The 21,081-nt window shown below is 42.5% G+C and overlaps 1 protein-coding gene across 4 annotated transcripts in view; it reads left to right on the forward strand.

Moving 5' to 3' along the window:
- Window positions 1-21,081, forward strand: part of dab2ipb (DAB2 interacting protein b) — a 148,793-nt gene that overhangs the window by 88,314 nt on the left and 39,398 nt on the right. For all 4 annotated transcript variants that reach the window (XM_080509958.1, XM_080509960.1, XM_080509959.1 and 1 more), the window contains 2 exons: window positions 16,785-16,938; window positions 20,693-20,791. In XM_080509958.1, the coding sequence (XP_080366084.1) occupies window positions 16,785-16,938; window positions 20,693-20,791 (253 nt within the window). The remainder of the gene's footprint in view (window positions 1-16,784; window positions 16,939-20,692; window positions 20,792-21,081) is intronic.

The raw sequence follows: 21,081 nt of genomic DNA on the forward strand, positions 1-21,081 counted from the left end.
GATCCCACACAGAAAGGCCCTGAGCTAGACTAAAACCGATTATGAGGTAGACTACACAGTGTTTGCAGTTGACTCTCAATTCCAGTCTGATTCGGGACCATTCTGTGTTAGGTTTTCATGTTATCCCTGTGCAAGTGTGGGTTTTCTATGGTTTACGACCAAAAAACATGCAATTGGGGGTTAATCTGTAATTTGCCTAAAAGTGTGAGTGGATGGTCAATAAAGTCAAATCATAACAATGTTCTGCAGAATTGTCAAACCCTTCTAAATGTAATGAATGAAATGGAAGTTCACTTTTGAAGTCTCATCTTTGACATGCTCAAGTTTAATTTTTTTGACTTGCCATTAATTTTACTCACATTTCTCCAGTGCACTCCTAAAGAACCCATGACCGTTTCTCGTTAAAGCGAGACATATCCAGCAAGCACAATTAAACATTCTGATTCTCCAAATGTTTCCTATTTGCAACAGTACGAGTTAATTTTCAGTAGTTTCCCTTTTTTGCATCAGAATTACCCCATCTTCCTGTTTTTATTCAATTTGCTTTGGAGGAGGACGAGTGGGTTTGAACAGGCATCAAGCTGGTGTAACACGTTTTAAATACTTTATTTGAATCCACAAATTACATTCAAGTGTGCAGGATTCAAAGGGGAGACGTTTGACACGTGCTGATTGCATTTGGTCTTGTTTTAGTCAAAAATGACTCATCTGAAAAGGATTTACAGTGTTTAAAAAAAAAAAAAAAGGAAGCGGGAATGTCGGGGCTTACACACACAAAAAAATGTCTAAATTCCAAACGTCGGTATTCAGTTGGTTTAAAGCTTCGAAATTCATAATCCACATCGGCTAATTGGAGGTTAGAATATCGGCTTCGGTCTTTACTCGCCACCTCAAGTCGACATTCAGCGACGTTGTTCTGGTTCTCCTCCACCCTGTTAGGGAGAGGATGAAAGAGGAACATATGTTCATGACGAGGCGGTGTTGTGCGTTGTCAATAATTGAATCACTCATTTGCTCTCTCTTGCCCCGCAGGCCACAGTGCAAAGTCAATAGGAACAACGGGAGGGGAAAGCTCTCAAGCTTCCGTCTTTGTGTCCTTCCGCCCTCATACACTTTTATCTCCCCCTTTATGTGTCGCTTCTGCCCAAACAAACACACTGTAGTCAATGTTCCTGCCCCTTCCCCGTTCTATTTGTGTGCCCGTCTCTGTACAGTAAGCTCCTTTTCAATGCCAAAATGGAGGGCAGGCCGTAACGGAGGGATCCTCGGCTTCCCATTTTCCTTCTGGGGGGGAAGAAGAAGACCGAGACACCGTCTTTGGCTCAAGGCTGATCTTTTACCACTTTGGTTAATATTGACCCACCGTGCAATAGCACAGAAGTCCAATTGATTGGGCTTTTCTCTGACTGCATTAGGATACTGACATTGCAATGACCGTCGATTTACACACAATAAAATATCTCATTGTAGCCGGGGACTGGATTCTGACACTCTCATTACCGTTACCTACTTGGGAATTGGAAGCCGGTGATGCAGATAAGATCTTTAAATGGATCATTTTTGTTTTCAATACACTGAAGTAGAGGATGAGAACAGTGATGTATTGTACTTTATCCAATGACTTTAAATTCCAGGGTGGGAAAATACAACAATTAGTTCACACTGCTGTTTAGTTTTTCCCTATGGATCCTAATGAAGCTGGGCATTATTGCTTTGCAGTGTTGTGCAAGTTACTGATAGAATAGTACTTGATTGCACTGTTAGTTGCAGCTAGTAGTGGAGTTATTAACGAGTTACTTGGAGGATTCTCAGTTGGTCTTGTTTTATAGGAATATTTTAGTGCGTTGTTTCTGTGACACATTAATTGAGCGTTAGTTTTTTGTCTGACTCATGCATTAAGGCCCAGGTGATAAGACAGCGTGTTCAAGGAAAAACAGAAAAACCTTTGGCGGGTTTTTGGTGTTAGATCTTCAGAGCCACTGCAAACACAACTTTGTGAAAATGGCTTTCAAAATGGAAAATGCTCCATCTCCATGGAAACAGGTGCGAAATGCAAATTGTCTGAAAATGCTGCTTCACCGTCACCACAATAATCAATCCAACTTCCTCTGTTAATACAAAGATCTGTGTACTCACCATTGTTAATGTTTATAGCGTATTGTTCTCTGGGCACGTGTGTGTGGTTTCCTTACAAGAACAACCAACAGCACCCACTAGTGGCCCAGCGTGAAGGCCTAGTTTCTGCCATTTTTATGTAATGTTCAAACTGTTGCCATAGAAACACAAAGCCTTTCTGAAACGAAAATGCAAAAACAATGCGCTTGATTTTGGCTCAAATTCCATCACTTAGTTGGACGAAGATGCTCTAAAAGTCTTGATATTTTAGCTATTATAATAAATTATTAATGTTATTATTATGGGTTAGGGTTAATATTATTAAACTATGTAAAATTACTAATAATTGTTCAGTGACAAATGTATGTATATCAACTCCAGTTATTAGTCACAGAATATCAGCCTGAATGTCCTTTTTTAAAATTCTGAATCATTCTGAATATTTATGGCATGAAAAAAAAAGTACCAAGGTCAGGACTTGTAGTTGTTTTGCTACTGCAACTGTAAGCATCACAGTCCTCAATTACTTCAAAATGTGCCATGCCTTGAGTCATAAATTGAAGCGATTGACTAAATTACTGTGTAACAATAGTTACCAAGACACTCCTGTTTATATGACTTTGTAAATTTAGTAATAGTTTTTCTTAACCGTTCGACCTCAATATGAAGCAACTCAGCTCAGAATAAGGAAATTAGAAATTATGACTTGTGACAGAAGCAAACAACTATAAGTTGTTTACTTCTGTCACAAGTTTAGTTCCATCCATTTAGTTCCAAACATTCCATCCTCATCCCCTTAAATATTGCATAAGAGCTTGCTTCCTTGTTGCTTTGCCACCACAATTACTCAGGAGATATGTACAATTTTACCCCAACGGATACTAAACTGAAAAATAAAATAAAACAATCTCCAATTCAGGACACGTGTCTTTAAACTCCCAAACCGACACAGGATAAATCATCATCACCCTTTACTTTTTACCAGCAGAAGTGCTTAATGAAGCTTGATAGTTACCAGTTAGTCATTGAAGCTTGACTTTGGGTTCATTTTGTTCTCCTCTCCATCTTGTCAGCCTCTTCATCTTCTCCTTTTTATCTCCGTCTGCCCTCGTCTTCGCTGCCCTCTATCAACATCTCCTCGCCTGGCACGTCTTGTGTTTTTTTTTTTTTTCTCTCCATCCACCGCCCACCACTTCTGCCGCGCAGACTTGTGGAAGCTTGCTTGGAATGTGCTGCAGCCACTGATTATTTCTGTCTTCCTGGCTTTACCTCTGCGCGTGCAGGTGGTGCTCTCACAAACAGGTTAGTGGCGGCCAGGGGAGTGAGATCTCGGAGGGAGTGCCTCTCGGGGTCTGCCCACAGACGGCCGGTGAGCGCACACGGCCTCCTACCTCCACCCGCGACCTCATCCTGCTGCTGCAGCTCGGCTCGTGACCCCGCGCATACCCACCCACACACCCGCTGGCTGGATTTTTTTTACACGGATTCTTCTCAGAAAATCAGATATGGAATAAAAATGGATCTTCTGTTTGTGTGATCGTACATGCAAATTAACCTCGTGCACAACATGAACGCATGTGAATTGTAAAAGTTGTGCAGCCACATGACTCACTAAATAGAAGAGGCCTTTGTCAAAACTCCTTTTTCTATTCACTGATAAAGTTTTAAGACACTTTGCTACATTCCTCTTCTGCTGCAATGATTACAAACAAGCTCGAATAGATACAATAGCCAGTGTCCTGTCTTCTCGTATATTTGGGAGCAGTCACACTCCAAACAAACCCTATGAGGTATGATTTTTATCTCGGCCCCAGACCAGAGGAATGAGGAAATCCCCCAGAGTGTTTAGTCTCCCAGCTTCGCCTTGGCTTTGTAGTTAACCTTTACGCAGCCATTCTCCAAAACAGCAAGGCATGCAGGCCTGTTTACTCTAGATAAGAGCCAGCAACTCTAATCCATTGCAATGAAGGGGACAACTCCATTAAACCTTGTCCAGTTTCTCCTTCCAAATGATGCTTAAACGCCGCGGAAACCCGGGGAGCGGTCCACCTATAATGGAGCGCAGAGACTTTCCCACTGTACAGGTCACAATGAATCTCATTGTTGGGATAAACGACTGCCACTGGCTCCTGTAAAGCCTCACTTAAGTATTTTTACATAATGATGCCGATGGTAGCTCCTGCAGACTCTTGGATGACATAACATTCGGCTGTCATTCATAAAGTATTTAACTTGTAGTCAGTGGACTTTTTTTTTTGTATGTATGTATGTAATTATTTCTCTAAAAGTGACTGGCATTTCTTCGGGGCTTGACTGGTTTGAGTTGAAGTGCCTCTTGACAGCATGTCTCAGTTGTGACATCAGTCTTCTCCCACTGGGTCGCCAGCTATGTGAAAACAAGCATGCGGTACATCTGGCAGCATGTGTCCTCCCAAAAAACCTGGCTGGCCTTGTTTTCTTGCTCCCTATTTTCTTTTTTTTTTTCTTTTTTTGTGCCTCCCTGCCTCATTTCTTTCTCTTTTCTCCTTCTCTTCAAGCCAAGGACCCGACATTTTCCCACACAACACAGTGCTGAAGGCTGGGTCATTGTTTCCTGCTACAGGGGGAGCAGTGAGGGAGGAGGGGAGGAGAGCCGGGAGTGGGCTAACTTCCTGGCTGCCAATTCAGAGTTTATGTCAGTGTGAGAAAAAAGCAATGGAGACAGATCTGATGATGATCTAGAACTGGCTTAATACACAAAAATACAGATGTATTTTCCAGAAAGCAGCACTGAACAGAATTCTTTCCCTTTTCACCCCTTATTGCTTGGTTTTCCTCTATAATAAGAGTCAGCACTGTCACATTGAAATCATTAGTATGCAAACAGAAACGTCGAATTATATGTAAATTCCCGGAACAATATTACAGTGATGCCAAAGGAGTCTTAAAATATCTGCCATCGAATGAAAACTGCTTTTAATCTATATTTTATCATTGTTTTTTATGATTGCATTGTTGAGATGAATAAAAGTCGAAACAATAAGTCTGTCTCATTTGCAAACATGAGATGCAACTTTTCATTTGCGCCCCGCTCCATCTCAGTGGAAGTTGCACTAGTTTTAGGCAGGCTTGTTCCAAATAACTGCACTGTCTTTTTAAATAGGATGTGGAGAGGGGTGTGTTAGTAGCAACAGGCATCCTCAGGGAGCGGTGTGGTGTAACTCGGAGGGCAGAGGCTCCAGCCACGTTCCCATAGACTCAAAAATAGTCGAGGGGGGGAGAAAAAGCGCTGAAACCAGCCACTGGTGAGGAATGCGACCCAAAGTGAAGCCGTGTGTTTTCAGGGATCCGGCTCAGGGAGCTTCTGCTGGACCATGTTTCATATATTCAGTAAATCGTAAGTGTCACTTTGTTGTAATACTCGGGGATCGCCGTTGTTGCCGTGGATCGTCGGGAAGCACAGCTGCACGCTGTGGTTTTTATGAGAACCTCTGTTGCTGCATCCGCCCACGGTTCACCAGCGACCGTCCGCCGTGGCTGCACCCAGCTCGTTTTAGTAGCCTGGGTGTCATAAAAGTACTTTCCTTGTAAATTATGAATGTCAAGAAAAAAGAAGAATGCTGTAATGCGTAATTAACATGGAAAGCAGTATAGCTGGAGAACAAGGGTGCGATGAGAAAACAACAGTGACACGTTTGGACATGAAGATGAAAACTATGCAGAGCCCGAGGCAAATCTGCCATTTACAGTGCAGAGAAGAGCCGGGCTATTGACAGCATATTATACAATATATAACTAATTGTGTGCTGAAGCTACTTCTGTTGAAACGAAGAAGGGGGAATAAGCATTTGCAGAGATCAGAGGTTCGATATAGTTTTTTTTTTCCACTATCTGAGTTGTGCCGCGTCGCGTGGGAGGAAGGTCTCTGCCTTCTTTTTTCCTCCTGGTGAACTTGAGTGCTTCGCCTGCTTCTTTGTCCAATGCCACCGGGGTGTTTGAATATTCAGGTCAAGAAGTGAAAAACACTTCCTCATCTCCTCCACTCTTTTGCATGTTGTTATCAGTTCCCCGAGCACTTAACAGTTACGCAAGAGTTCGAACAAACGCTTTCTCGAATATGACTAATTTATGTTTTTATCTTCTTAAATTGCGCTCACAGATAGAATCACAATCATTCTTTTTTTCTGGGGGGGGAGGTGGCATTCTTGCTGTGCAGATGCACATATGTGAATACAGCTGCATCTTGTAATACTATACACATACGTACATTTGCACATGACCACAGATACACAGTCCATTTCCATGACCTTGGCATGCCTCAAGTATTCTCAGCGTCTCGGTAACAGCTGAGTCATACCCGCTCATATGTGACCGTTTTGCTGCTAATAGTCTATTATTGTCACTCTGGAGGTTTGGGGTCAAAGCGCAGTGATATTACCGACAGTTGATGGGATTGAATAACAAATCAATGCTGGCTAATGAGAAATAACAAGTTGGAAGTGCTGTATTCAATGTGACAAATGTTTCTACCCCCCCTACTCCTTGATGTGATTTGGGATTGGGGTTAATAATCCTCCCGTGAAAATCAATAACGGCATTGCATATATTCCCAAATTGACACGGTTGTAGTTTACTGATTGATGCCGGTAACTTTTCTCTCGTCTTGCTCCTCTGATATATTCTATTACTGAAGAGTTTCTTAAACTGAAAACACCTCGCGACACCAAGACCAATCGTATGGCTCCGAGCCAGATAGTCAGTCGGTTAAATTGGACAGACGTCAAACCAATTAAACCGCCATTTCCGCCAACCTTTGTCTCGCTTGTGTGATAACTCTATCATCCTTGCCTTTGCTTTCTTACCACTGCCCCTCTCTTCTCACTGCTGTGCTGTTTTCTTGAATTAATGAATCCTTAAGCAGCGATGGTGGCCGTAGGAATTACTAAGTGAAACAGCGTCTCTCTTGTTGTAAACGCCGCTTTTTTAGACTCCGAATAATGATTCACCCCTGACCTGTGAAGGTTATTTCTTGGCCAAGCTGGTTTGTTTCTTTACATAATTATGCATATACAAACACATACTTGTTAAGATGCAGCCATTCTCTCACACATCGCACAGCAAATCAGATATCTGCTTCAGCCGCGGAGGACTTTTCTTGCAATTTTGAAGGAATGCACAGATGTTACAAATGTAAATATGCTATTTACATGATTTCAAGTCACATTTTTTAATGGATTCACTGTTCATTATTCACATTGATAAACAACAGGAACCGGACATTTATTGTGAGGTTGTCTTATATTCAGAAATTTAAATTAAAAGAGACTCTCATGCAACAAATAATACAGTAGATATATACGTATGTTGCACAATCACAGTTGGTCAATTCTTCCTCTGTTCTGGTAAAACTTCATGATGAAATCTTCTTTTGAGACGACTCACCTGCCGCTCCACCTCAGAGAGCTCATCCTATTTTATTGAATCTCAGGGGTGAAGTCAAGTAGGGTGCAGATTAAAAAAAGAATGGAATTTTAATACTCAAGTACATATTTGCTTGCCGAGCATGGCATTTCTCCGCAATAAATTATTCATCTCCCTTACATAAGTCGTCATTGTAAGTCCCGAAATAAAGACGACATTGATACCATGTTTAATCAGTCACTTGCTCTTCCCTGCTTCCCGTTTTCTGGCAGCCTCTTTATGTGTGTGTGAGAATTTTTTAGTGCCTGTGGGATACTGTCTGCGTGGATGAACCAGGGGATATGAAGCTTGAATGAGGATCCCACCTGGATGCATGACAGGCTCTCGTAAAATCAATAAATCACGATCAATCATCAGGATGTCTTTTTCTTTTAATCCCTCATGCAGTGCATTGTTTCAATCAATACAGCATTCATAATGTTCAGTGGTCATCAGTCTGACATGGGTCCTTCACCCTCTGACATCGGAGACACTTTAAAGAGTTACTCATTAGTGTGACCTTTGACCTCATTATGAATTCTCTGCTATTGCAATGGTTTGGCTGCACTCGTTGGATGGCTTTGCCCCCATACATTGAAGAAGCCACATAACACCCGCTCTTGAACTTCATCTGGAATAAATAACAGGAGAAGGATTGAGTGAACTTCAGTGCAAATTAAAACTGGTGTAATCGCCACAAATGTTAAAAAAAAAAAAAAAAAGCCCTCACAGATAATCGCACGTAATTAGCAATGTGTGCTTTGCAGCTGCAGGTCTGATCGTCAACGTCCAGTCATTGCAATCCGCAGCCAGCTGTTCTGTCCTTTTCCCGCTCGGATCACAAGTTCAGAGCCAAACCCCAGACGGCCCTCACCGGAGCGGCTCTTCAGCGTATCCATGCCGGGCTCCTGCAGTGAGTGTCCTAGCAGATGTTACACTGAATTACCTCCCAGCCTAGCGGGAGAGACTGCACTCTCACTGTAATCAAGCTGTGTGTGTGTGTGTGTGTGTGTGCGTGCATGAATTGCCAGACAGCGCTGCCTCAGTGGCTGTGTTCGCTCTCCCAACAGTTGTTCTCCAACCACCTGATTTCAGTTACCAGCCAACCTTTTCCCACAATGTGCTGTGTCTGCCAGAACTCTGAGTCAGGCTTCCCTGCAGACTCCTAAAAAGAGGCCTGGAGGAGCTGATCATTTTGGAGATACTAAATGCTGAATGTGACTCCCTCCTTCCCTGTGTGTGTTTGTGTGTGTTGCAGGGAGACGTGTGCATGTGTTTGTATGTGGCTCATCCTTGCCTTTAAAAGCTTCCTTCCTCTTTGTAAATGAAAGGTCCTCTTTGTGGAGAGCTACCCTTTTCTATACTTGAAAGCTAATGTGTGCTCCCATCTATAGCTCCTAAGTTATTTTTCTTGACAAAAGTGGTCACACCAATGGTGTTTTATTCCCTCTTGTGTGACACAGTGGGGCCTGAGGCACTGTCTCTATTCTCCATCTCCTCAGACTAATCTGCCTTTTGTCATGTGCGTATTTGACCAGTGGTGGTATAAAAGCTTAAAGTGCTCAAGCCGCCGACATGCACAGGTGCTGCGGAGCACTAATGCACTGGTTATGGACTGACATCTCTGTTGCCTGTCTGTTTTAAGTTGTATTTATGCCTTTTTTTCCATTCCGCTCTCGTTGTCAACTGTCTTGATCGCTGTGCTCCGCAGCCCGTCTCGACTCACTGAGGACATGGATGGATGAGCAGAAAGGGGGTTTTTCGATTAGGATTGTCAGAGAAGGAGCGACGTACGGAAATGTTCCCTGTCACATTTTTCTGATGTGCTCTCTTCCTCATTTTAGCCACAACCTCAGCCTCCATCTTCATCCTATTCCCTTTTCCTGCACTGTGCCCGACTTCAACAGTGAGTGAGCTTTGCGCTGCTCGTCTGTTGAGATGGATCTCCTTTTTTTTTTCTTCCCTGGCCCAATTGGTGTTTGGTCTCCGAGGCCTGTAGCCACATGTCAGCGGTTCTTCTCACACATCCACTGTTCTGCTCCAGCAGCATCTGACAGGATCGCCTTTGTCTCTTTCCCTCACTTACCTTGTGGCTGCGATGCTGTCTGAGTCTCGCTATGGGCCAAACGTTTTGTTTTGTTGTCTATATTCTCCTGTTACCCATCACCCAACTGTTCAGTCCGGCGCAGACGACAGCCGACAGATGGCAGGCTGATGCACACAAACATACATTTTCATGGGTTTTACCCGCAACACAAATGCCATGCTGTGAATGCATAAATAATGAAACATACAAGAGGAATCCGACTGCAAATTCCCCCCCCCCCCCCCCCCCCCCCCCCCCAGCCTCATTATCCGCACCGAGGCCTCAGAACAACTTAACTGTGCCTGCTCGGATGAAATGGGCGACAGGGTCGTTTGCCGAGTCCTGCCCGATCTCTGTGACAGACACTCCGTTGTTTCACCGCAGCCCGTCGGACCTTCCCACTGAGTCAGCGCCAAAGCGGAGAGAATAATGGACACTTGATTGTCTGAGGCTTGATGCATGAATAATGGCCCGTTTTTTTTTTTTTTCAGGCTGCCTGTCTTTGCAGTGCACGTGTTTCGTAAGCATCCCTGAACAATTCACTGTGTCTGTCAGTGTACAGTACACGGTTTCTGTTAGCTGTGGTGTGTTCATCTCTGATGTTCCAGTCGAGGCCCAGGTGCTTGCAGGCTGGTTGGTGTTCCAGGCTCACCCCTGTTTGGTGTGAGCGTTGTCTATAAGCCCAGCAAGTAGTTAGGAAATCGCTACAGGCAGAAATATGACGACAACTTCACTGCACTATTGCAGAGATGCTTCTCAGACCACCAGTCTTAGTTCTCACCATATTTTCTTGTGTAATTCTGTATCTATAGCACTTGATAATAAATGTCCTGCGAGATGTATGTCTTTACCTTTGCAAGTGATGTCCTAGAGGATATTCTGTTCTGGCTTTATTCATCAAAACCTGTAGTCTTGAGCTCAATTATGAACTCAACAAAGCTTTCTGATATTTTTCATGAAGAAAAATGTAATTGGAGTATGTTGCATGTACTACTGAGATTGAAAAGTCATCATGTGCACCATTGCAATTTAATTTAACATTACAGAACAGGGGTGATGACAGAATTACTTTTTTTTGCTTACAAGTCGGAGAAAACTATTGAGAAATAAAGGCAGGATCTTTGAGTAAACAAGCAGAAGTTAATCTGGAAAAACACTTTTCCAATACAATGACCCAGAAAATGGTCTCATTGTAACAATTAAGACAGCAACAACAACAAAATATCTTGTAATAAAACTTGTGTTGTATTGTGTTTAAAGATCTTGCGACTTAAAGTTATTTCATAACCGTCTTTTAAAGCTAAATTAAGCAAGCTAAAGTTGAAAACGACAAGCTATTTTTATAGCAAGTGATCACATGATCTGCGTCTTTGTTGGCAGTATCTGAAAAAACACATAATATAAATACCCAGAGGATCTCTGAAAAAGGAAAATACAACTTTCCCTCGTATCTATCGATTCATCGCTGAAAGATTTCTCAACCGACGCCATTGAAAAATGCATGCGCTTGCACTCGAGAGAAGACGGAGAACGAATGTCAGTAGAGACGAGACAGAATACATGTGTGTGAATGAGAGGGAGGCAGGTGGAAACGTGAAGGTACAAGGAGTAATGAATGTAATGAAGATCGATGCAATGGATGTGGCACAAAAGAGGTGAAGAAGAGAGTGCATGCATGATGGAGTGGGTGCAGTCTCGTGGCTGATGACGTATGGATGGCAGCGGAGGGTGGAAGAGAAGGTGTACAAGACAGTGGTGAGACCTGTTGATCAGCACAAGAAAAGGGCTGGCCAGTTCTCAGATGGAGAGCTCAGGTTGAAATGGTTCGTACACGTGCTGAAGAGACATGGTTATATTGGACTAAGGACATTGGAGATGGAGGTCAAGAGGAAGAAGATTCATGGATGTCGCAACAGACGTCATGCAGATGAAGACAGAGGATATTGAGAGTTGTTGGCAGATGAAGATAAATGCAGTGGTTTTATTTATTTATTTATTTATTCATTTATCCATCTACTTATTTATTTACAAATGTGCAAAAAAAAAAATATCTACAAGAGAAACAAACAGAATGAATAAAAACCAAAAAAGACACTCATCCAAATGAGTAATGTAGAGATTACTTGACACACACTCCACTATGACAATATGTGCATTGCATGTCCGAAGAGGGGGCACGAAGGAGCATAACTAAGATGCGCCATGTTACTTTGTATGTGTATGATATGATTTATGTTGTATTTATGAAAATGGTAAATAGATTTCACTTCTGTTACATGTTTCCACTGGTTTTCCACCAGTTTTCCAAAGCACTTTACACTCTTAAACACATTCACACAACACTGCCACTCACTGGGGGCAGTTTGGGGTTCAGTGCCTTGCTCAAGGACACTTAGACGTGTGTGCAGGTGGAGATGGGGGAATCGAACCTGCGATCTTTCAATCGAGAGACAACCACTCTGCCAACGCCGCCCCAGTGAGGAAAGCAGAGGATGCAGTACTAATATGCAGTGGGCCCAAACCGAAGCTAATGAGTCAGTTTAATCTTGTATGTCGCCTCATTACCAGTGCGTGAGTACCTTTTGCAATAGTTCTCATTTCTTCCTGAATTGTACGCGACACGTCGTGAATTTAGTTCACATGGATGCCTTAAGCAAGAATAACTTCACGTGAGCATGTCAAGGAAGTGGATCCTTGTGAGCAATCATGGGCGCAGTCATTTCTCATGTTGTTTATCTTCACCTGACTCCGCTCGTTGATATGCAGGCCTGCTGGCACACAGGTCTCCTGTGTTTCTTTGGTCAAGAGCATTATTAACAAGTAATTGCTGTGGCCGGTGTGTGAGCGGAGAGCATATTGATTTTTTTTTTTTCGTAGGCGCGGGACCAATGGCAAAGTGAGGCACTCGGCAAACACCGCGGCGTCCACAGTAAACACTGTTAGTCAAAAGATTTAACATCAGGCTGCTTAATTCTGGCTTCAAGTGGAGGCTTCTCTGCCTCCCTCTTGAGAAAAGTATTTGTTGTTTTAGGTTTACGTCAGAGAGGTTTATCCTAAGTTGTTGCTTGTTGGCTGGTACAGTAACTTGAGTAGAAGAACTGCACAAAGAGAGTATTATTTTCTCCACGGAAGATTAACATCACTGCATATACATAATAACTGCTGCGACGGTGCACGTGATTGTATGGAAACAGAACTTGCTCAGTATGATGAAGACTTAAAAGCGTGGTTGTATGGAATTGCACTATGTTAATGCAGGCTATTTCGTACTATCAGTGCAAACACAGTCCCTCGTGGTGCAGCGGGCGAGTCGGTGTGTTCGAAGGCTTAAGTGCACCGACGCCTGTATGGTCCCGTTATTTCAGACTATATCAGATCGCAGACAGGCTATCAGATGAACTCTTTTTACAGGATGCTGGGACAAAGCGCACTGGCCGCAGCTCCGACACACTCAGAACCCATTACTCTGCTCCGTCCACCCCCCCACCCCCCATAGTGCTTATCCCTAACTGAGTTTTCATTGAACCTCGGGAGAGCACACATCTCGTTCTCACACGGTCCTGATAGGATTTGGCCTGATTTAGAGGCATAAATTCCTAAATAGTGAATTCACATCTACATCAGCCGCCAACAAAGTGTTTGGATAATGAAAATGTGAAGGGTAACTTAGAATGAGTAATGTAGTGGAGCCTCTTTTTAAACATTCCGCTGCATACGGCTTTCACCAAACAGGACTTTTTTTTTGTTGTTGCCATAATTACCTATTTGATAATACATTTACAGAAATTGAAATAGTTATTGACCTGCTTTGTTCCACTTGTTTTTATTCATCTGTTCTTTTTTTTTTCACATTTCTAAAAGTTTTCAAACTTGAAAAGCAAGCTTTATCAAAACAGAAATTCATGTAGAGAGAGAGTCAGACATTCGTAAGTCTTAGCCGTTCTGCTTTTTCTCTATTGTGGGGGAGAGAGAGAAAGAAATCATTGGCTCACTGTTGCATGCCTCAATTCCAACAAAAGGCGAGAAAAATAACGAATGGAAGGTATGGACATAACTGCAGGGTCTCCAATTTGAATGCAGACATGGGGCTTTTTGATACGTTACCTTCTACTTGCAATCACAACGGGAGAGGCGTACGGATCAGGACAGACATCTTCGTTCATTTAGAAAAATCAATGCTGACAATGAAATGTTAGCATTGAGTCGATGTCAGTGTTTGAATGTCAGGAAAGTTGTTCCATTTGAAGTCCAGGCTTGTCGGGGCTGCACGGTGGTGTAAGCGATGAGCACACTCGCATAAACGTAACAATCTCTGCAGTTTGAGTCGAGGCCGTGCGTCAACATCAGAAACATGTACTTAATGTCAATCGGTGGCTCTAAAGAGCCCGCATGTGTGAATTTCAATGTCTTATTAAGGATGGATGACCTTTGTGTACTTCGTCCATCAGATAAAGCAATAAAGAAGATGGATGAAGTCCTCTTTGTCGTATTTATATAAAGCACGCTCGCTAAATTGCTCACCGGTTGATATTTGATATACCTAAAGGTTTTGAAATTCACAGGAAAATCAGTCTAGCATTTCTTCTATTCGTGTATCCAAGGCATTATAGAAACAGCAAGCGTCTCCTGTAACTCCTAACAAGGTCTGTTCTTTATGAGTCGACCTTTTCAATAGAGCCTTATATAGTTACTGCTGGAAACACAAGTAAACTGCCACACGCTCGCGCATGACCTGCATTGCATGTGAAATATTTATACGGCCAGAACAAAGGTGTGTGTGTGTGTGTGTGGGGGGGGGGGGGGGGGTAGTTGAAAGGGGATAAACACAGTGGGAGAGATAAACAGAAGAGTGAGAGAAGTAAGGTGCGAGGGTTACGTGCCAGACAGGCTGTAGGAATTCGCTTAACGTAAACTTATGCCCCCGACCTCGGGTAAACACAGAGCGAGAGGAAAGTGGAGCGTAGGAGAGGAGTGGAAGTGCAGAGCATTGGTGGATTGTCAAGGGCAAAGAAGGGCATTCGCAGAGGATGGATTGTGTTGAATGGGGGGGGCAGTCGAGGACAGCGGGCCCCGCTCGTATTGCCGGTTGTCAGCTGCGGGTTGACAGTGGCAGTGTGAACAGTGTGTCAGACGCAGACAGACACATGTCAGACCGTCTCTCATTGTGACGATCACAAAGTGGGCCACAAAAGGCTGTAAATTACACGTTGCAAGCGCAGTTTTAACACAATGCCTCGTGGATGACAGGCGGCATTATTATTCATCAATTCATACTTTCACCGTCTCCCACCATTTTCACCGACACCAATGTTCTGACAGTATCATGTATTGCGGGTAGAAGAATTTGAACAAAACTCCCTTTCTGTGGTGGATTTTCATCATGTGGCCGCACGTCAACAGCCCGCATACCGAAAGTGTCCGCAAAATCAACACATTTCATTTCTATGACATATGTGAGTCCGTCTCTATGTAGAATATGGAATCATGGGGTCGTGGTTCGAGTAAAGATTATTCCCATCGCTACCTGTTTCTAACGCCACATCTCAACGAACGCTCCCCGTTTTCCCCTCCTCTCCTCTCACTTGACTCGCTCTCTGTTCTGCCCAGTACCCAGTCAACCAATCACAAAGCAGAGGTAGGCGCAAACACGCTTCAGCTGCAGCTGTGTGTTGGAATAGTCTCAGTGCTCCTAAAACTGGATTTTTATATGCAGAGCTGTCCTTGAGGGTGCATATTTATTTGTGTTGAATGCATGTCGTATTTGTGTGTGTGTGTGTGTGTGCGTGTGTGTGTGTGTGTGTGTGTGTGTGTGTGTGTGTGTGTGTGTGTGTGTGTGTGTGTGTGTGTGTGTGTGTGTGTGTGTGTGTGTGTGTGTGTGCTCAGGTCATTATCTACTTCACATTGGACACTGGATTTTACTACAAAGCTGGCTTACTGTACAAAGGGTTACATGCGGGTTTGCTAATCTGTCATTACGGATGCTTTCTTTTTTTTTTTCTCTCTCTCTTTCCCTGGAATGCTCTTTTTCTCGTCCACAGACGAGACGTACAGTACAGACACACACACACACACACACACAGGCACTCACTCCGCGGGCTCACACACATACATGAGATTAGTGTGTAAGCCATCCATAGAGGGGACTATTAAAAGAGTTTTCTCACTCATTACACCAGCAATTGACCCTTTGTCTTCATCTTCCTGCCTGTGTCGGGGTATCAGGGGTCTAATGGTGGTGCGGTTGGGAGCTCACACTTATGTCCCCCCACTTGCACATTCAGCCCGTCATCCTCTCACCACTGGGAGGCTGACTGGAACGTGGGTGAGGTTGATGAGTGACAGAAGCAGGACTTTATGTGGCGTACCAGGACGTATTGAAATTGAAAGGCAAATTTATGTCAACGTTCACCTGCAAATTGTGGACACGTGTATAATCCACAAGGTCGTTAGTGATAGTCAGGCACTGCAACTCCAGAAAACAGTGGGAAGCTTCTTACTTTGCCTCCTTATCTTCTCTGGATCAAATATGTCCAAGAATTAGATCTGGGGACTGTATCTCTGTCTAAATTAAGCACTTTCTGAGCTGCTGTGACAGTGTGATAGTCGAGATGTGACAATTCCGATGAGGATGTTCTTTGCGTAGCGTGCATCAAAAGGAACTTTGCAAAACAGCGAGCATGTAGGTTATCTCAGTAAGAGCGTTTTACACATCGTAGGAAATATCTGGGCCCGGCCATTAACGATAATCAATACTATGAATCACCTCCTATTTATAGCGGCTCCAGTCCATCAGCCGGCAGCGCGGCTTGACTTAATCTTTCGAGCTTTTCCATTCATTCGACGATGGCCTCAAGTTGCAAATGAGATGCCGCGAAGCTTTGAAGTGGGAGCGCGAGCGTGTGCCGGTGTACAGGAGTGAGCGGAGCTCATCAAGCCGAGAGCTCGCTGACTTTTGAGGCAAGTGGAGCATCCTCTCCTCGTCATCCTCACACTCTCTGCCTTCGCACTCGCCACGAGAACACGCGTTGAGACGTGCGGCGCATATGCTCCCTCTTTCTCTCGCCTCTTCCCATCCATCTCTGCAGGGTGACTCAGTTCTCTTCTTCTCTCTCTCTCTCTCTCTCTCCTCCTTCTCGGCTCTTAGATCTCAACTGATGCCAAGGCTGAAGGAGTCTCGCTCCCATGAGTCACTGCTCAGCCCCAGTAGCGCTGTGGAAGCCCTGGACCTAAGTATGGAGGACGAGGTTATCATCAAGCCCGTGCACAGCAGCATCCTCGGGCAGGACTACTGCTTTGAGGTGAGGAGGGAGGCACATCCATCCGTCCATCCGTCCATCCATCCATCCATCCATCCATCCATCCATCCATCCATCCATCCATCCATCCATCCACACGCAGCTCTACTGTTGCTGTACTTGTGAAGTGGGATGAATTAGTTGAGGTGCCCCGAGCTGCAGAGGTTAAAATGGACAGCTTGTTAGTTGAACCTCAAAGGATTGCATGCATACAGGATTTTGCAGCTTCAAGGTCAGTACAAAATATAAACCTTGAAAATAGGTCAACATTTAGCCTGGAAGAAGCTTAAAAGAAATCAGAAGCTTTATTTATTTATTTATTTTCATTTTAGCTTAGCTGATAACAAATAAGTGTTAAAACAGTCATTGCATGTTATCACAAGGTAACATACAAACGTAACAATAGGGTGGAAGAACAATATCTTTATATGAAATTGTTATTATAATCATATTCCACAAGCAGAGGTGGAAAAAAACAAACTACGAGTACTCGCATAACTGTAGCGAAGTAGTGGATTTTGTACTTTCATGAGAATTTATTTTTTCAAACATGAAAGTTTTGCTCATCCTTATGTACAATTTTATTCATGAGATCTCCTTCAAATTCCCAACAGATTACTGAGATGTGAATATCAGAACATTTTAATATGTATTATTGTAGTGAATATTTCCATTATTCTAACTGTTAAAAGTCCCAACAAGTTCCTATCTGTTTATATATAACTATATAAGATTGATATAGTCAATTGTCTGCTTTAAACATAGATATTTGATCCAAGTAAATTGAATGAAAGCAATAAAACATTCAACATTTGTTTTTCTATTCATGAAGTATGACAGTAGTCATATCTGTAATTATGTTAGAGCCCAATCTTGTTAGAAGTTTCCCATTTATGCGTGTGATTTTCTTTAAAAGTATGTTGTCATTTATATGTGCAAACTGCACATGGAAGCAAGAGACTCCCAAGGCACCGCTGTACATTTCTGCCTTTAAAGAAACTACTCAAATTGATTCAAATTTTCAAAATGGCCAAACAGTCTTCACTTGTATGTCACATTTTCAACACTTAAACAGTCTGGATGAGCTTTCCTGTATCACATTCACCCATACATCAGCAGTGACACATACAAGGTGTTCATACTTCTCCAGGATTCAACTCTTTTGCCCACACACACTTTAACATGTGAACAGGGCAGCATGAGGGATTTAACCACCAACTTTGTGAATATCTGTATGCAAATACTGTCAATGAAGAAAGTTATAATGAGCAAATTTGCATTGAGCCCAAATTGTGGCCGCCAGATAGTTTTCACAGTCTGATCAGAGTTGTTGATCAATTGCCGTACTTAAATCCGACTCCCAACCATATAGAAAGAGTCAGACGGCATTCAATCAAAAGTGGAAATGATGTTATAGAAATTAATTACTCTGCATTTAAGCATGAAGTGAATGCTCCAGAAAGTATGCAATTAATTCCAATCCAGTGCCCAAGTGAGATTTTGAAGAGAATCGTAACTGGAGTTAATGGAAAAGAAAAAAAAAAGAAAAAAGTAGCATATTTCCATTAAAAAGTGGCTCTTCATGACAGTCCTGCATGTAATTTGGCATAATGTTTTTGAGAAAAAGTGCAGAAGGGGGACTAGTGAAAGAGAGTAAAGTTGTAGACAGTAAAAAAAACAAAATGCTTTAAAAAAGGTATAATTTTCCATATTGTGTGCAGCATTGGAGAAAAGCTTTAAAACATGCTGGTTGTGAAGCATGTTTTACATCACTGGTGATTAGCAAAGCAGAGCTAACGGATGACTTGGTGTTGAATCCAGTGTGCAGACACACGTCCAAAAAACCCTCACCAAGCACATCTTCATTATTCGATATGCGAAAGTGGTGTTTACAGCTGCTGCTGCTGCTGTTTATACGCTATTTCAGAAGTGCTGCAGATGCCCAGGAGGAGCCATAACATTCAAACTTTCACTAGTTTTAATTAGTTGTTTTTGGTTTCTGGGTCAAGGGAAGCTCCAGCACTGTATTTTGTTTTGAGCTTGCAATAACTCGGGATTTGCCCCACTGTCCACAAAAAGTAAGACGAAAAAAAACAACATGTTTTGTTAATATTTCCATTTTTATATGCTTTTTTTGATTTGTCCACCCTAAAAGAATATGATCAAGTTTTGCACAAAATAATGTTTATTATTGGGAAAACTACTGATGTGGTTACTGATTCATTAATTGAGTAATTTTTCTAACTCTAATAGCAAGACTGCCGGGGTCTCTTGGGCAGTGTAGTGCACGGAGCCATCTGCTCTCTCCGAACAGCGTGATCTGTCATGAGTTTGGGAAATTAAGTTGAAATAATTAAGAGCGATCGCCCTTGGAAAACTTCTAACTTAGAGACATCGTCCAGGAGACTTTTGTATTACTGTATTAAAAAAATTAAAAAAATCGACTATCCATCCTAATTTTTTTGCCAAACCAGACTATCTTATTGAACTACTTTAGGATATTTACCAATTTAATCTCTATATATAATACATTCATCTTTCAATCAAATGTACATTTTACTGACATAACTGCAGAAATTAATGCAAAAGACACATGTGCATATGTTTAAAGCCTCCATCAAGACGTCAGGTTTCCAGAAAAAAAAAAAAAAAAAAAACCAGAGAAGGAAAGGACTGAATGTGAAAAAACAACATTTTTGACCATTCGTTAAATATTTGGCACAGATTAGGAGATAAATTAGCATGTAGTCTGTGAAAAAAACAACAAAAGTTATGGAATATGTTTTTCATATTAAATGCTGGATTATTTCTAAATTATTTGTAGAGTGAATCATCTGACCAATACTTCCTCATGTAGTGGAACAAACGGTTGCACAGACGTTTGGAGGCATCTCAGCAAATCTCCTTCAATGAGACACTATGATTGAAATTAAACTAATTTATCCTTTCAGTAATTATTCTTTTGATTTACTACATTTATTCATATTTACTATACATACCTTCCTAAAATGATTACAAACACAGTCCTGCTCGGATAATATCAGTGAGGTTTCAGAGTGAAACTTCCTTCTATAATAAGATAGAGAATACATTTTTGATCCAAATTAATCCATTTAACACTTATGAATCTGTGTTTACTAATTACTACATATAGTGTAAGTGAAGGGGGTCAAACTCAAGTATAATGCATAACATTGTGTTCAATTCTTTTTTTTACTGAACTGTAGTAATTCACGGATGAATTTCTGAATTAAATGTGAAGAAACTTAAGGACACAGAAGTTTCTCATTACTTTATGTCCCACAGTGGCGACGTTAGAAACCAGAAATCTGCTCCAATCTTTATTATGCAGCGCATTACTTTTTTTTTTTTTCTCCCTCCCTTTGTGTTGTTTTTCTGTTATCAGCGCTCTCTCTTTCTCCTGCCGTTCATTTTAAGAATCAGCCAGTTATCAAGCAGACTGCCGAACATCGCCGTCTCTCTCTCTTCTGTTCATTAACACCATTCAGTCATTTCTAATGGCTGCCAACTCGTCTTCATCCTCCTCTATTGTCTGTGTGTGTCAGTTCTTCATCATAAGCTCGTCTCCATTTTCTTTTTTTCTCTCCCCCCCATTCCCACGAACAAAGTGCTGTTTGTGAACTGAGTTTAGTTTAAAAAAAAAAAAAACAACCTCCCTCCGCTCCACCTATTCTCTGTCTTTGTTTTGCACGAGGTTTGATCGTTTAAGCGTCATGTTGTCTCTTCTCGGCGGCAGGTCACTACCTCCACGGGAAGCAAATGTTTCTCCTGTCGCTCGTCAGCCGAGAGGGACAAATGGATGGAGAATCTGAGGAGGGCGGTGCAACCCAACAAGGTGAGCAATGTTGACGCACGGCGGGTGGGACGAGACAGCGCGAGGTAATCAACGCTAATGAGTCCGTGTCCGTCGTTTTCCAAACCGCGCTTTTGCGGAAAATCTATGCAAACGGCGAGGTTTATGTTGTGACTCCCAACAACTGTCTGTGTGTGTGTGTGTGTGTGTGTGTGTTTACCTCCAGCTGTGTTCATGCACATTTATCGCGTGTCAAAAGCAGAGCGTGCGGAGGTCGGTGTGGGTAAATGCGCCTTTCTGTTCTGTGCATCGACACCATCTGTAATCTTGAC

The sequence above is a fragment of the Blennius ocellaris genome (assembly GCF_963422515.1).
Source record: "Blennius ocellaris genome assembly, chromosome: 15".
Lineage (NCBI taxonomy): Eukaryota > Metazoa > Chordata > Actinopteri > Blenniiformes > Blenniidae > Blennius > Blennius ocellaris.